Source organism: Bactrocera dorsalis, chromosome 3 (assembly GCF_023373825.1).
Source record: "Bactrocera dorsalis isolate Fly_Bdor chromosome 3, ASM2337382v1, whole genome shotgun sequence".
NCBI classification, from domain to species: Eukaryota; Metazoa; Arthropoda; class Insecta; order Diptera; family Tephritidae; genus Bactrocera; species Bactrocera dorsalis.
Genome location: NC_064305.1, coordinates 75,928,240 through 75,942,063, shown reverse-complemented (window position 1 = coordinate 75,942,063; position 13,824 = coordinate 75,928,240). Strand labels below are relative to the sequence as shown.

The following is a 13,824-nucleotide window of genomic DNA, read 5'->3' as shown; positions in this document are numbered from 1 at the left end:
GGATGTCATGAAACTTAGTATTACTGACGATGAGTCTTGGATATATGCTTACACCAGGAAAAACATTGACATTGAAGAAAAATTTGATTTTGAAGAATAAATTAAACAGAGCCTTACTATATTTTGCTCGTAGTAGTATACCCATATTACTTCATACAATGATTTAGCAGTTTTTCAATCTGATCAAGAACCTAACTTTGGCAGGTAAAAAACGACAAAAAATTTTGTCAAAAATTCAATTTTTGTAATTTTTTTATTTTTTCGACCGATTTTTGATTCCAATTTTTCATTGTTTGGATAATATGTTCCATATAGTCAAGAATTTTTTTTGGTTTCATACAGAAAAAGTAAGAATCTGGACGACCTTATTAGTTTGTTTAAGTGTTGATCTAAGCGTCAATCACTCCAAAAATATTAAGTTTTTTCTTTAACAATTTTACTGCACATTCTGTAACATGTGTTTTAGGGCATACCCTACCAACTGAAAACCAGAAATAAGAACTTTTTCTTTAATTCCCAAAAATCGATTTTATTCATCCAGATCCATAGTGTAATTCCTCTAAAAAAAATGAACGTTTCCTTCATGCAAAGCAGTCAAATGTTAAAATATTAGTTTATGTGTGCCTCGTTAGTCTTCGGAATTTAAAAACATCCAGATGCGTGCAGCCGAACTTAACATAAACTTGAAATTTGTAAGAATCAGATGCGTGGATAAATTTTCGAAACTAAATCCGAAATAGGTGAACTTATGCAACGATTTCTTCAATTTTCTGAAGCTATAATACTATATTTTTAAAATAACACAAATCTCGGAATCCATTAAAAAGATTTCACCAACGCATACATCAATATATTATACGCGATATAAAGTCAACCGGAATAGCGAAAATGCATGGCACATGGGTACCAGCGGAAGTACTGAACTGACTTTATCGATTTTAACATCAGACCACCATATAATCAGAAAAAGATGCCTACTTAGATTTATTCAGATATCTTATAGATTCGCCGATACTTTTAATATAAAGAAATCGTCATGGAGATCCTCATATTCGTTATCAGAGATCATGAAAGGTATTTTTATGATTTCTACCATTTTTAGATAGATAAATATCTAATTTTTGAGAAAAATGTGCTATGGACGGATGAAACGAAAATTAATTGAATGGGTCCCAAAAGAAAAAAGTACTGTTCATCATTCTAAACATATATTTTTGAATCCCAGGTACATAAAAAAGACGGTAAAACACGCAGGCGGAAATGTCATGATATGGGGTACCTTTTCCTGGCATAGCTTGGCCCCAATTGTTCGCATTAACGGTAAAATGGATTGGTATCTGTATTTAGACATATTAAGGAACGAAATGGAACCGTTTGCTTTCAATTGCATACCCCTTCACTGAACTTTTATTCGGTATAATGGCACTAAGCACACAGCGAAGGTCATAAGGGATTGGGTTAAGAAAGAAAAAATAAATGTTTTGGACTAGCCCGCCCAATTACCTGACCTTAATCCAATACAAAACTTATGGAGCGATGTTTAACTTTAAATTGCTGGTAAAAATTCAGGAAATTTTGAGGATTTGTGGAAGGTATTAACTAAGCTTGGTACTCCATCTAAAAGGAGAGAGGAGATGTACAATCTCCAAAGAAATTGTTAAGTTCGGATTACTATGGCATATACAAACCTGCCGTACAAACCGACAGATAAAATTAAGGTGCTCGCATAGAAATATTTCTCATTAGTGGAGGGTATTATAGCCTCGGTGCATGCGAAGTTAATGTTACTTTTTATTTCGTGCTTTCTAAATTAGTTTGTATAAGTGTTGATTTAACTACTTATTAGGGGAGGATAACATTTGCTCGAACTCTAAATTCCAACGGACATACTGATTATTAGAAAGTTTGTGTTTGCTTTGTTATTTGTTCGGGATGACAGTGATGCCTATTTATAACACAGTTTAATGTTCTCTTTTTGCTGAAATGCCAAATGTAAAGTGCGTGCTCTGGGTACAAGCTAAACTTTATGCGTGCATATCCATAAATGATAAGTACCGCAATATTTTGGCATAGTTTGGGCCATTCCCTCTGCAGTATGAAAGCGGATATGACAAAGTAATTACAACAATGCACACAGAAATGCTCGAAAGCAAAGTTTTAAATTCATGGAAAACCACAAGCAATTTTGCTGGTGCTGCAAGTAACTATAAACTAGATTAGAACCAAGCAAATTATGCATAGGACACAGTTTTAACAGGAACAAATACTACAGGGGCACATGCATGACTTTGCAAAACGACAAGCTCTCTGTTAACTAACTCATACACATCTGAATTAAAAAAAAAATACTACAAAAACAACATCAACATGACCACACATAACGGTAAAGGTGCAAAATGAAACAAAAACTATTTACATAGGAAGCACATGTGTGCACAAGGCAATTAATTGCCAACACACACAGCACGCATGCGCACATACCTTATCGCCACGTAACGCCATATTGCCAAAGTCACCGTCAGTCCGATGGATATCGTGTGCAGGATTTGTGTGAAGTGCATGTGAAAAAGTACGAAAACCGCCCAGGCATAGCTGAAATCCTCCTCGCCTGAAACCGAATACATACAAACACAAACACACGTGTATACAGTTAATTATTTTGTAACAAACAAGTGATAAATGCAAATTCATAACAGTAATTATGTAGCATCAACTAAGTGCCTACAGGTAGTTACAAGGAAATTGGAGACGGGTGGTCAGGAGCATGAAAATGCAATGGCCACAAGGCACTTGTAAATTAGCACGTGTAAATACAAATTATTTACTTACATACCCGTATTTGTATACGGTAAATATTTAATAAAGCGTAGTTAACTGTAATTACGCATACCTGGTTTCATGTAGATGTACTGATAAGAAACGAACGGTATGTACTCGATCATCACGAACATGTCCGCTATCGCCAGCCATTTGAGGATTTTATTAATAGGTGCTTTGGCCATATCCTTTTTAGTTAGCACGATTATGTTGAGTATGTTCGCAATTGTGCCGAATATGCAGATCTGTGGATAAACAAGGAAAGCATAATGTGAAAAAGAATGTTTGCAGGACGAAAAGTTATAAAACTACAAGTAAGGGCTGGGTTCAGGGAAACTGAAAATTATATATGGATAAATGACGCTTTGATATTCGGTATACCAAGTTATGTCCAGTTTCAGAACTTATTCTTGTCCATAAACTAAAAAAAATTAAGTTTTCAATACTTCGATTTATAATTCTATAATTTAGATGTTCCAAAATATCTTCCTAAAATGATTTATCAAAATTCAAATTATATTAAAAATTACAGCAATTTTAGTGTCGCGGTCACCACCTGGTTTAGTGTTAACTTAAAACTTTAAATACATTCATTTCGAAACTACTTTCCTCGTTTTTGTCATTGTTTTATTTTTGAAATGACCACATGAGTAATAAATCCTGACGACATAGGCCTCTCCCAACACATTCTTCTACTTTTCTGAAATTTCTTTTTTGTTCATTTGAAATATCAATAAAAAATGTCAAAAGTGATGATTTCCGGTCTTTTATAAAATGCCTGAAAAGAGCTCGAAGAGCTAGAGTAGCCCCCTTATCCCTGTTTAAAAATTCTTTTACTGATATTTGGAAAAGAGTTTGTGGTTACATATATATCTCTTTCAAAAACTTGACTGTGTGGGTCTTATGCTAAAACAAGAAAAAATGTAACTTCGGCTATACCCTTCACAGATGCTTTTCTTTTAGTAACTTGGGTTTGTATGGAAACTATATGCTATAGTAATCCGATCTAAACAATTTTTTCGGAGATTATATTATTACCTTAAGCTGTAAACAATGTGGAATTTCGTGAAGACACCACGTCAAATGCGAAAGTTTTCCATACAAGCCTTTGATTCCGATCGTTCGGTTGGACCATATGTGCTTCTTTGTTACAAAATACAGATGAACTTCCCTAACTCGAATCACCATAATCCATAAAAAGCTTCCAGTTAGAGAGATATGGAAGAAAATTTATATGAAATTTGATTTCTATTGCCAATTCAAGAGTTCGAGTTATGGAAAACTACGAGACGATCACAAATTTTTGCTAAGTTATCGGAAAATTAAAGAAACAGCGCATGAAATTAATCGTGTTGGCGAAGAGAATTTGCAGAAGATCTATAATAAATGAGTATAGACTTATTTTTTGGGTGTGAACCGCGTTAATGCGAGATTCGTACCGAAATATTTGAAACTTTTGCAAAAACGTCGAGTAGAGATTGTAAATTAATAAATGCTCAGCGACGTTGAGAACATTCATTAAGGGGCTATACCAGGGTAACGCGTGAAGTAACGCATGAGAAACTAGGCGATGTGCGTGAATTTTTTTAAAAGAAAGTACTCGATTGAATGTTTCGAACGTCTTTGAATGTAATAAGAAGGTATATTTTCAGCTATATTTTAAGATTTTTTGTTTTACAAAAATATTGAAAAATAACGGATTTATAAGCTGTCTTCGAAGATGCCGAAAAAAAGAAAGCTGAAAAAAAAGCTGACATGATTCCCGCCGAATGAGTATCTAAAACAAATTCACAACTTGCTACTAATCAGAAAGATCGTAGGCCATTGTATAGTAAATGTATTCAATAATATTCAGTTTTAATTTGAAGACGATCGGTAAATTTCTCATTGAGTTATGATGTCAGCAGTTCTGAAGAATGTTGTTTCGAGAAAAACGCGTTTAAAGTTTCACTTATATACTCGTAGGTTTGTACCTACGAGCGGTCGCTTTTTAGAATGCTGCCATCCAAAAATTATTTAAGATACGACCTTGCCGATTTTACAGGATATCTTTGGAAACATAAACTATCGAAAAAGCAAACAAAACAATTTTTTAAAGTGTCACACTGATATAGCCCCTAAACGCATCATTACTGGCGTCAAGAGAGTGGGTTTACGAATATGACGTCGAAACTGCCCAAAAGTTAGCCGTGACCGAAAAAATCTGCCATAAATTCGCTGAAGGCACCCATTTGAGGCTATGCAATTGAAAATGTGGAAAATTGGCATGATTTTCCTGACTGAAGATGAGTGTATTTTTAAGATGATATTTCAGATTTATATTAAAATAATTAAAAAAAGACTTTTCGTAGTTCTAAACAAACTTCAACTTATTTTTTTATATTTATACTAATGAATAAATAAGCAAATATATATCATTTTGGTCGATCACTTTTTGGCATTTTTCCGCTAGAGAAATTATTTATATTTTTTGTTCAAAAGCCTTTTTTATAAAAAATAACACACTATTTAATAACCCACTACATTATATAATTAATAAAGAAGAAACCAGAAAAACTGTGTTTACATTTATACAAATAATCTTCAAGCGCATTTTTGGTGGATTTTCGCCCGTTTCATACGAAACATAAATAAATGCTGTTGATGACTTTTTCTTCCACGCCATTTATTCTCATATCTGGAGGCCAACACGAGTTCCTAATAGCACTCATATATGTACATGAACACACACACTCATACATATATGTAAATAAGTGCGTTAAATAAATAATACTCTCGTGTTTTTGCACTAGCCGGCCATTTGCTGTAATTAGCATCATTAGTGCTACTTTCCGCACTTTCCGGTGGTATTAACCTTTTTGTGGACCCACACTTTTTATTATCACACAAAAGCGCTCACCCACCTACGCGTTTATGTATCTACATATACAATATATAAACTTTTATATGGAAAAGTGTAATTTAACTAGAATGGCTTGCAACATCAGCGCGGCTCTTTAAATCTTCGCATTGAAATAAATATCTGCGGTGTAATTAAATAGTGTGTGCGTATGTGTTTGGCATTTATGGAGCCATTAAATTAGGTAAACAATATGTACTCACAAAAGTTATTTGTTCATTTTGGTCTTTGTGGTCGGTTTTTGTCCACTTCTCTTGCTTCTTTTAACTCAATTAAAATGAAAGTAAATCTCTGAACGCCATTGAGTGTTCGTCGGACATATGTATGTACATATGTATCTGGCACGGACCTCGGTGTATACTGGTATATGTGAACATTTGTATGTATATGTGCAAATAAGTTTCGAGTGGAACTTCTATCATCATTAAGTTTTGTGGTAAAATAACACGGATATTGGGACATACAATTGAACCTTTTCTATTAACTTATACTATATAATTTATTATTTTTATACTCTCGCAACAAAGTTGCTAAAGAGAGTATTATAGTTTTGTTCACATAACGGTTGTTTGTAAGTCCTAAAACTAAAAGAGTCAGATATAGGGTTATATATACCAAAGTGATCAGGGTGACGAGTAGAGGTGAAATCCGGATGTCTGTCCGTCCGTCTGTGCAAGCTGTAACTTGAGTAAAAATTGAGTAAAAATGATGAAACTAGGTACACGTATTTCTTGGCTCCATAAGAAGGTCAAGTTCGAAGATGGGAAAAATCGGTCCACTGCCACGCCCACAAAATGGCGGAAACCGAAAACCTATAAAGTGTCATAACTAAGCCATAAATGAAGATATTAAAATGAAATTTGGCACAAAGGATCGCATTAGGGAGGAGCATATTTGGAAGTAATTTTTTTGGAAAAGTGGGCGTGGCCCCGCCCCCTACTAAGTTTTTTGTACATATCTCGGAAACTACTATAGCTATGTCAACCAAACTCTATAGAGTCGTTTCCTTACGGCAATTACATATACAGTTCAAAAATGGAAGAAATCGGATAATAACCACGCCCACCTCCCATACAAAGGTTATGTTGAAAATCACTAAAAGTGCGTTAACCGACTAACAAAAAACGTCAGAAACACAAAATTTTACGGAAAAAATGGCAGAAGGAAGCTGCACCCAGGCTTTTTTTTTAAATTAAAAATGGGCGTGGCGTCGCCCACTTATGGACGAAAAACCATAACTCAGGAACTACTCGACCGATTTCAATGAAATTCGGTATATAATACTTTTTTAACACCCTGATGACATATACTAAATATGGGCGAAATCGGTTCTCAACCACGCCTTCTTCCAATATAACGCTATTTTGAATTCCATCTGATGCCTTCTCTGTATAATATATACATTAGAAACCAATGATCATAGCGGAATAAAACTTTACTCAAATACGGTATGTGAGCTGAGGTATCCCTTGTGGAAAAATTGTTGTGATCGGACTATAACTTTTCAAGGTCCCCGATATCGAACACGAAGAACTCAGTGCCTAACCTAACCCAACCTAATTTTTCACCGAAAGTATCGGTAAATCTCTCAGAATTTAATTCTAATTAATTTTACAGCAAAATAAAAAAAAATATGTAAATGACGGATAATGAAATCTCGATTATCACTTTATCGTGCGAGAGTATAAAATGTTCGGTGACACCCGAACTTAGCCCTTCCTTACTTGTTCCATAATATTTTGAGTACACTTTTTTGGATTTCGTTAATTATCATCCCTATAAATACGTGATGTACAATATAACTCCTTACGACCTCATTGAACTAATAAAATACCTTCAAAAATAAAGAAGTTTCCATACAAGAACTTGATGTGGATCGGTCAGTTTGATTGACTGCTATATGCTATTGCTTGTTGGCAGTTGCAACAAATAAGCAGATTCTTGGTGAGAAAGGACGTGTTCGATATATCACATCGATTTCTCAGAAACTGTGTCAATAGTTTCCATATATACAGACACTCTGCTAGACATGGCTACATTGACTAAGCTAGTCACGTTGATTACTGATACGTTTTTCTTAAGAGCTAATTCAAATTCAAATCTAATTTTCTTTATCTTCCTCTTTATTGGCGTAGACACCGAGCTTATAGCCGAGTTTACAACAGTGCGCCAATTATTTCTTCTTTTTGCTTTTTGGCTCCAATTCGAGATATCAAGCGCAGCCTTTCTCTCGAACACTTCTAAGGCCGACTCGTCAGATAATGTCAATGTCCGTGCTTGCGACCATGTAGCCGGAGAGGAACGATGAGGGCCCGTAGAGTTTGACCTTTGGATCAGGTATGCTTTCATCCGACCATATTTTGCAAAGAACCTGATGCATGCACTTTGTCAGTTCTTCCCGTGTTTGAATCACTCGGCCGGTAATCAATCGGCTCCTGTCGCTTTGTTCTTCCTCAGGCGGGTAATTGCTATTCGAACCTCATCATAGTCGGACAATGGAACATCTATTTCATCGTCAATGATTGGGGAAATGGGTTCGCCATCTTCCATGGAATCATTGAAAATGTTGCAGAAGTGTTTTGGGGAGTCTACTTTATTACCGGCACAATGGCTTAAGTGACATAAAACATTAAGTGAAGGACTGAGATCATCCATTACCTGATGTGATTCGTTCATAAAAAGTTAATGAAACAGTGCAATATCATAAGATGTCAACATCTTTTTTTTAATCGAGTCAACACAATTTGGTTAATGTTTTCGGTATGAAGCGATGCTAAATCCCGAATCTTTGCAAATAAAAAAATCGTCGAGAAGAGGTCGCAAAAGGAGTACTTAACCACGTTCATGGGGATCCTATATTTATCAAATGCCTCATTACTGACGACTAGATGTGGCGCGCGGTTGTTAACTCGGCTATAATCGCGTAAGCGGTGTCTACGCCAATTAAGAAGAAGAAGAGAAGATGTGGGTTTATGAATAAGGCGACGAAACTGGGCAATAATCTAGCGAATAGCGTTCCAAAAATGAGCCGAAGCGAAAAAACCAAAATTCGTTAAAGGCACTGAAGACCAATCCGTCCAGCTTATAACAACAGATGCCTATTTTGAAACCGATAACAAATATTTGTATTAAAATTAGTAAAAATGTAGTTTTTTTGTCAGTCCGGGTCAAATTTGATCAGATGGTAAAATCATCAGATTACGTCTCATATTGACATCAGAGAAACAGCAGACGATCTTAACACCTCTTATGAATCCAATCAATGACGTAGCAAGTGGCAATCCAAAAATGAGTCGAAACCGAAAAAAAGAAAAATTGAAGTTTTTTTGTCAATCCAAATTTGATCAAGCTTCCATTCCTTCAGGAACCAAAGTCAAACCCTCTTAAAAAAATGATCATTTATCTCTTTTTATAATTATTCGTTTCGACCTTGGATATCGAATTGAAAGATTAAAATTAGAATTTATTTAATTTTAATTTATAAAATTACACGTTTTTAATTGCCTCTGACTCTTGGCATAATAAACCCCCGAATATACATACCCTTGTCTTGAAAAATCTTTAGATCAGATTTAAAACTATTAAGATTACTTTTGTCGAAAATCTTGTCCATTAAATTGGTATATTTGAAGCTGGATGCAGGTCCTCTACACGTTCAACTTCCTGCACGCCTCATTTCACTAATTAAATTTCAGCCAACAATGTAATTTTTAACAATTTTCTCGCCTAAAAATGAACACTTCGGAAGGAAAAAACATTTATGAAGCACGAAGACATGATAAACTGCCACTAACGCTCATTAAATGACAGCTACTAATCTCAACTTTTAAAGCAAGCGCATTAATACTGCTTGCACAAACAGCCGTTAGCTGTAAGGCGGTAAGTCACAGCAGAGCGTGCGTTGTAACAAAGTTTCAAGGATTTATGGCGAGTCCACACCACAACAAAGCACTGAATTAAAGAAGACACGCACAATGCTGGGCTTTCGCATGGCAGCACCGACACTTACATATTCACATATATGTATATAAAAAACACACATATATACTTACTTATGTGTGAGCACACAGTGTCTACAAGGCAGTCAGCAGTCATTTTATGGGCAATGTGGTCATTGTTATTGCAACATTAGTATTGCCAACATTTGCATATACAAACAAATGTAATGAAGACTCATCGTTGGCAAATGCTTTCGAGTGTCGGCTGGTGTGAGCGTTTAAATTGAGTGAGCGTATATTTTACGCTTATTTGTTTGTTTATTATTTTTGCTGACGTGTGTATTACAGCCACCATCGCGGTCTGAAAGTTCAACATTTACAAACACCTACACACACAGCAACAACAACAACAATATTAAGTACAAGATTTTCGCCAATGCGAACATTTTATTTGCGCAATTATAGCGCTTTATGGCGCGTGTGCTTGTATTTTGGCTTTTACTACCAGCCATTGGCCTTTTGGTTTGCTGAATTCGCACCATTTCCCATCCCGTTGCCATTTGACGTTGTTTATTTTTGTACGCTATTCATTCAGACGTTATTCATCTTCGTCTATGCGTGGTCGCGGTAAAGTGCGCTGCCCTTCGCGTTGTAGCGCTTCTGTATGGGAGATGCGCATTTTGGAGGGCTACGACACCCTAACGTTAGTAAACTGCCACGCACCTGCTAAGGACTTCATGCGGCCAAATGAGAGGCGACGTAAACAGTAGCGGTACAACACACCGTGTCGTGGGTATACAAGTATTTACAAACACTTCTCAGCGTCTTCGGCTAATGGAGATTTTACCGAGAAACATTGCATGACTTTGTAAGAAAGCCATTAGCATTTAAGACACTCATACCCATTATATCTTTGTAAGATATCAGAGTGAGCATTTTGAGTTTCAGGTATTTCTTTTGGCGTTCTTTGTTCATTTTTTAAGTCAAAATATGCATGACTTTTTAATTCATTAGCATTTAAAGCTTTGGCAGCATTTCAATTTTTGCTTCGTGTCCTTCAACTAAATATGCAGAAATTTAATTGAATAAAATACTCGCAAGTTGTAATATACATATATGGTATACGTAAGTAAATATACTATATTCGTAGGGTATGCCAGAAGATGGTGAACTTGAGTATTATTCCCTTCTGTGTGGAATTATTCTATTTAAAATGAAGAGAAATTCGGCCGAAAGCCAGCGTATTTTTCTGAAAGTTTATGATGAACATGTTATAGTTGAGCGAATGTGCCAAAAGTGGTTTGCAGAATTTAAAAGTGGTGATTTTGACTCGGAAGACGGGGAAGGCCTTGGGCAGTTTGAAGATGAGGAATTGGAAGCATAACTCGACGAAGATTTTTGCTAAATAAAAAAAGAGCTCTCAGCTTATTTAGGAGACACTCAAGCAGCCATTTCAAAATGTTTAAAAGCTACCGGCTACACGCAAGAGCGAGGAAATTGTGGTGACATATGAATTGAAGCCAAGATACGTTAAAAATCAAATTTAGCATGACAGAAATGTTGCTTGAACGCTTAAAGAAAAAATCGTTTTTGCATGGAATTGTGGCAGGTGATGTGGAATGGATGCAATACGACAACCCTGAACCCAAAAAATCATATAAAAAACTGCCCAACCAACCAAATCAACGACAAAATCAAACACTCATGACGCCAATATCACAAACTGTTAACACACTAAAAGACTAATCATATAGAGTAACGTCAGCCGGATGTTCGAAAATGCTGATATTAGTTATATGGAGGGTAAGTCAAGTTTTCGCTCAAATTTATTTATTTTTGGCACACAGATACACTACTATGAGTAAGACAAGCTAGCCAATTTTCATTGAGATAACTCACATAATGGCCGTCACACGGAAGTTCGATTATCTTTATATTAAATATATGGGGACTAAAGGAAGTATTGGTCCGATTTAACCCATTTTTGACATACAGACATACCATTGTCAGAGAAGTACTGTCGCGGAGTTTCAATTACATATATCAGATATTGACCGATATTTTCTAACAAAAGTCAACTAAGTATAGATACCGGTGTCTAAATATTCGTTAATATATTAATTGCTTCTCGATTAGCGTACTGGAAATTGAACGAATCAAATGGAACCAACCGTTAGGTGAACAAAACTATAATACTCTGTTGCAACTGGTTGCAAGAGTATAAAACTTGGTAGATTGTTCTATCAGCCAGAAATATGATGACGAGCGATGTCTGGGATTCACAAGGTGCTATCAACATCGACTTCTTGAACAAATAAAATATATTACATGCCACTATTGTGTTGAATTAAAGGATCTTTTCGAGCTGAATTGCAGAAAAATGGTTCGGGTTGGCGAAGATAAAACTACTCTTCCATCATGACAGCGCATCGATCGGCTCACTGTTCAGCTATCGCCATGATCAAAATGCTAAAAGTAGGCTACAAAATGTTGTCCATTCATTCTCTTCTCCCTCTTTGGCCCCATAATCGAAAAAAAAAAATGAAATTTTAGTCGAATGCAGAGCATATCGCCAACACGAAGAGCTACTTTTCAAACCTCCAGTAAAGAGTTAAAAAAGTAGGGTATGTATTATCTAGCTGAAAGGTACTTGTTAAGACAGAAATAGCTATTTTTCTAAAATTTTCGATTCTCCTTTTGTAGACTAAGCCACTATAATCACACGTGCTTGACCTGCTTTTCCCCATGTTGTTTAAAGTTTTAGAAAAAAAATTAATTTAGTTGATTTTTCGACGGTCAGGAGTGATGCTATTTTTAAAATTTTTCAATTATCACTAGTTTTTAAACTAGTTCGAATTATTCATGAACTTAATTTAAATTTAAAAAATTAAACTAACAAATTGCCATAAAACACTAAGCTAAATTAATCGGCTAAAATGTAGGGCATGGTCCTCAAGACATATGTATTTTATTTAACTTTGCGAAGAGATGTTGCAACACTTATTTAGAAAGCTGCTTCACTTCGCTAAATGCTCGCCCTATATATCCACACACAACCACATTAGATGCTCAGATTAAATATAGCCGAGAGTTAATTGAAGCTGTCACTTGTCAAGCTAAACAAAATTTAAAATTGTGATGGAATAAATGCAATAAAAAAGCAACTTTCATTAGAATGGTGACGCCAAAACAGTTTACAAAATGAGAAAAGACAAAAAAGTGACGTGAGCACCCTGCTGCCACTGCCTTTCGAAATTGAGACACCCTAAAACTTTTGGCTTACATCACGTGTGCATAAGCATGTATATAAAATGAAAACTGTAAGCGTGAACTATATGAGAAATACATTGTATATTACATACACATGCAAACACTCGTTGTGGATTCGTATGTCGTAGGACTTACCATCAACGCCACATATCCATGCACGCCATTGTAGGTGCGCAGCATCTGATACAATTCACCAGTGCAGTAGTCATGGCATTTAGGTAGAGTCGTCTCCTGCGTATGATTGGGATTCTTGTACTTCTCCACTAGTTTCATGAAATCTCGAAACTCATCGTCGGTTACCAGTTTCTCCCAATTAGAGAGATTCACATTGGGCAACAGGTCGGAGGAAAGCATCGCGTGCGCTGCCGCACTCAATAAAGCGGTATTCGATGTCATCTTGTTGTTTCCGTTTTCGTTTTGTTTTGCCCCTGGTTATATGAGTGGAAGCGCGGAGGCGTTCTTGTTGAATTTAGGAGGAGGAATTAACTTTTCCGTTGCGTGGGTGAAAAGTGCAAAAATGTGTTCGGCGAACTGGAAAAAGCGAAACAAATACTTTGGTTAGAATTTGTAATTTCATGCGGCTTAGATTTGGGGTTAGATTTAAAATTTATGTGACATATATAACACAATAAGAGTAATTTGTAAGATAAGTGCATGATTTTTAAAAATATACTCTATGGAGAATATTTTTTTATTCAGTACTATTTTTATAAGTTTGATTGCAATATGAGAATTGTACTCATGTGATTACGACTACATGGGCTAAAGTAGATGTAAAATCTGCAATATCAGTAAGTCCAATCTTCTGTGATATTATAGGTATATTCGAAATCATCACTGTAACCATTATTGTATTTTTGGAAATTTGTTCTGGATCTCTTAAGTGATCTTCAACTGAAC

At 35.6% G+C, this 13,824-nt stretch overlaps 1 protein-coding gene across 3 annotated transcripts in view; it reads right to left on the bottom strand.

Moving 5' to 3' along the window:
* Positions 1 to 13,824, bottom strand: part of LOC105229117 (G-protein coupled receptor dmsr-1) — a 283,338-nt gene that overhangs the window by 23,669 nt on the left and 245,845 nt on the right. For all 3 annotated transcript variants that reach the window (XM_049453470.1, XM_049453471.1, XM_049453469.1), the window contains 3 exons: positions 13,060 to 13,455; positions 2,891 to 3,062; positions 2,482 to 2,608 (listed from right to left, as the gene is read on the bottom strand). In XM_049453470.1, the coding sequence (XP_049309427.1) occupies positions 2,482 to 2,608; positions 2,891 to 3,062; positions 13,060 to 13,320 (560 nt within the window). In that variant the 5' untranslated portion in view covers positions 13,321 to 13,455. The remainder of the gene's footprint in view (positions 1 to 2,481; positions 2,609 to 2,890; positions 3,063 to 13,059; positions 13,456 to 13,824) is intronic.